The 3,307-nt window shown below is 57.1% G+C and overlaps 1 protein-coding gene across 1 annotated transcript in view; it reads right to left on the bottom strand.

The window, feature by feature from the left end:
- The window catches only part of LOC102028311 (cytochrome b-c1 complex subunit 10), a 4,112-nt gene extending 1,924 nt beyond the window's left edge, over positions 1-2,188 (bottom strand). Inside the window, exon 1 of the mRNA XM_005405957.2 lies at positions 2,078-2,188. Within this exon, the coding sequence (XP_005406014.1) occupies positions 2,078-2,127 (50 nt within the window). The 5' untranslated portion in view covers positions 2,128-2,188. The remainder of the gene's footprint in view (positions 1-2,077) is intronic.
- Positions 2,189-3,307: the final 1,119 nt, after the last annotated feature.

The following is a 3,307-nucleotide window of genomic DNA, read 5'->3' as shown; positions in this document are numbered from 1 at the left end:
TTTTTAAAAATAGTACTGGAGATTGAAGCCTGAACTTGCAGCCCTCCTGCCTCAGCCTCCTCAGCAGCTCAGATTATACATGTGCATCACTGTGTCAGCAAACATTGCTATTTGAAACCCCTACACTCTGGGGTGGCTTCTTCTACAACAGTGGGTAACTGTAATAGTACCACTGCTGCCCAGGGGAGGCTGGGATTTAAACCTCAGCCTCCACCTCACTGACTCATAATAAAGCTTTTGTCTCTGCATGTCAGAGGTACTTCTCCTTGAGGTGACAGGGGGTCACATCACCCTTGCTCCAGCCACCTCACTGTAGACAACTCCTGTGCACGGGCCAGGTCCCCGCTAACCCCTCATGGCCCACACAGGAGTCTCCAATTGCTGCTGCCACTGCCCTGGCAATGGGACAGAGGTCACCAACACAGTGGCGTCCTCAGCCCATCATGCAACAGTTACCATCAGGGGAACCTTCCCTTTCTGGTAAATATGCTGGGGTGATCGGCTTCTATTTCCCCCACTGCCCTGGTCACTCCCACTGGGACTGGGGACATGCACCATGAACCTGACTTCACTAGGTATGGAGGACGGACACAAATAATGGCCACACTGACCAAACACAAACCCCTCCTCTGTGTTCTCAGACCGAGACACTGGGGCTCAGCCAGGCTGACTCATCCATGGTGACCAGGTGGTGAGCAGAGACTCTGCGGGTGCCAGAGCTCAGACACAAGCCCAGCACCTCCTGCACAGCCCTGCTTCCCGGGCTCCCAAAGCCAGAATCCCTGTGACAGGGCTTCGGGGCCCCTGCCACCTGCTTTCCCCTCCCCTACTTGCTGTTACCAGGGAATTCCTAACCAAAGGCCACCAAGTAACCCCACTGGCCAGACATCACTGCCCTTCTAGGATAAACCCTGGCTTCTTAGCACAGTGTGGACAGTAAGTGACCCCTGAGGTCACTCCCATCCTGGCTCCAATGAGGGGTCACATCAATCTGATCTTGGATTCCATGTGGGAACAGATTGCATGCACCTTGTTAAAGATAATTTGACACCGGGTATGGTGGCACACGCCTGTTCTCCCAGCACTAGGGAGGCTGAGGCAGGACTGCCAAGAGTTTGAGGCCAGCCTGTGCTGCACAGTGAGTTCAAGGCCGGCTTGGCCTACTCAGCAAGACCCTATCTCAAAAAAAAAAAAAAAAGAAAAAGAAATTAAACAAACAAAAAAATCCTTTGAAGGGCTGGGGGTGTGGCTAAGTAGTACAAAAAGGTGCTTAGCCTCCAGGTGGTCCCGGGTTTCATCTCAACACCACAATTCAAAAAAACAAAATCTCCAGGTGTGGTGGCTCATGCCTGTAATCCCAGCATTCAGGAGCCTGAGGCAAGAGGATTGCCACGAGTTCAAGGCCAGCCTGGACTACATAGTGAATTCAGGGACAGCCTGAATTACAGTGCAAGTCCTTGTCTCAAAAAACCCCAAAACAAACCGGGCATGGTGGCGCCTCCCTGTAATCCCAGCACTCGAGAGGCTGAGGCAGGAGGATGGCTGCGAGCTCGAAACCAGCCCGAATTGCATAGTGAGAGTCTGTCTCAAAAAGACCAAAAAAAACAAACAAACAAACAAAAAAATTAACCAGGTGTGGTGGCGCACACCTGTAATCCCAGTACTCTGCTGGGAGGCTGAGACAGGAAGACTGCAAGTTCTACTCCAGCCTGATGAATTCAGCGAGACCTTGTCTCAAACATAAAAAGGGTGCAAGCTGGTGTCGGGCTCGGAGTTTCGGGGACCTGGAGCGCCCGGGCCTTCTGGGATTTCCACCCAGATGGACACTGCCAGGTTCTCCAGGTAGAGGTGGGGAAACTGAAGCTCGGCGGGCTCAGGCACTGGGCGCGGATGCTGGGTCCGGCCTCGAGTCCGCCACCGCCGGCGCGCGCTGGGACGGAGCGTTCGCCTCTGCGAGCCTGTTTCCCCCTCTGTCACCGGACACAGTAGGGAACCTCGGACCAGCGCCCGAGGCGGCGCGGGGATGGGCTGGGGCTGGGGCTAGGGCTGGGGTTGGGGCTGCGGGTGGGGTCCTCACCAGTTCTTAGCCAGCTGTCGGTAGCGCGGACCCAGGAACCTGGTCAACATCGTACCTCCGTCTGCGAACTAGGTCACCCTGGCACCCCAAACACACTGCGCAGGCGCAGGCACAGCACGCATGCGCACAAAGGGCCCTGCGCAACTCCGCCGGAAGGCTGCTCGCGCAGGTCCGGAAGCCATTTACAATGACTTCCGGGGATGGTCGGAACACGTTAGTCGTTGTGTTGTTGGTGGGCGGGTGGTCCGGACGCGTGTCGCGGAGGGTTGTGTCTGCTCTGCGTGTCGGAGTGCCCCCGGCTTGCGCATCGGCCTGCGGCTAACTCAGGATGGCCTAGAGCAATTGAGCGGTGACTTTGTACAGCGGTCATTTCCATCCTTGCCCTCCGGGCTGCTTAGCCCCGAGGCACCTAGGCACTGCATAGAGAGGTCACAGCCTGGTGCGGCCGCCTGACACCCTGGCACTTAATGCCAGCGTTATTTCCAGTGGAGAGAACTGAGGGCAGACGGTGAAAGGACTTGTCCAGAATCACATAGAAGAGAAAACGTGGAATTTGAACCCACTTGTGGGTGGGAGCGTCGGGGTTTGTCACGGACTCGAAGCGGGATTCTGGCCGAGCGGCAGCGCCCGGGTCGGCTCATTCTGAGTGCTTGGAGGCCGGGTCGGAAATCTTTGCACATTCTCCTAAGAGAGCGCCCGCGATTCCTCCAGCCGGCAGCAGAGGGAGACAGGTTTCGCGGGAGCCCCGCGCCGGACAGGTCCCTGGGAATCGCAGTTTGCTGCTGCTGCGCCGGCCACGCCTTGCTCCTCCAATCCAGGTCTCCTCCGACCTCCAGAGCCTGTCAAGTAGCTCAGTAAGTCCCCAGCTTCCAGCCCCAACTCGCATGCACGGCGGGTGTGGGCTGAAAGAAGAGGGACGAGCTCACAGACGGCCCGCAGCCAGCGTACCAGTGCGCCTTTTCTTCATTCCATCCAGTGTCGCTCCCTCAGGCAACCCTCGGCGCCGTTCTTAGCCACTAGGCACCTGGCCAGTATGATAGAAAGGTCACAGCCTGGCTGGGTGTGGTGGCGAGCGCCTGTCATCTCAGCACTCTGGGAGGATGAGGCCGAAGGGTCACAAGTTAGAGCCCAGCCTGGGTAACTCAGCAAGACCTTGTCTCAAAATTTAGAAGCCGGGTGTGGTGGCGCACGCCTATAATCCCAGCACTCAGGAGGCTGAGGCAGGAGGAT

Source organism: Chinchilla lanigera, unplaced genomic scaffold, assembly GCF_000276665.1.
Source record: "Chinchilla lanigera isolate Chin_1 unplaced genomic scaffold, ChiLan1.0 scaffold00094, whole genome shotgun sequence".
Taxonomy (NCBI): domain Eukaryota; kingdom Metazoa; phylum Chordata; class Mammalia; order Rodentia; family Chinchillidae; genus Chinchilla; species Chinchilla lanigera.
Note: the sequence above shows the minus strand (reverse complement) of the source record. Positions and strands in the feature narration are given on the sequence as shown.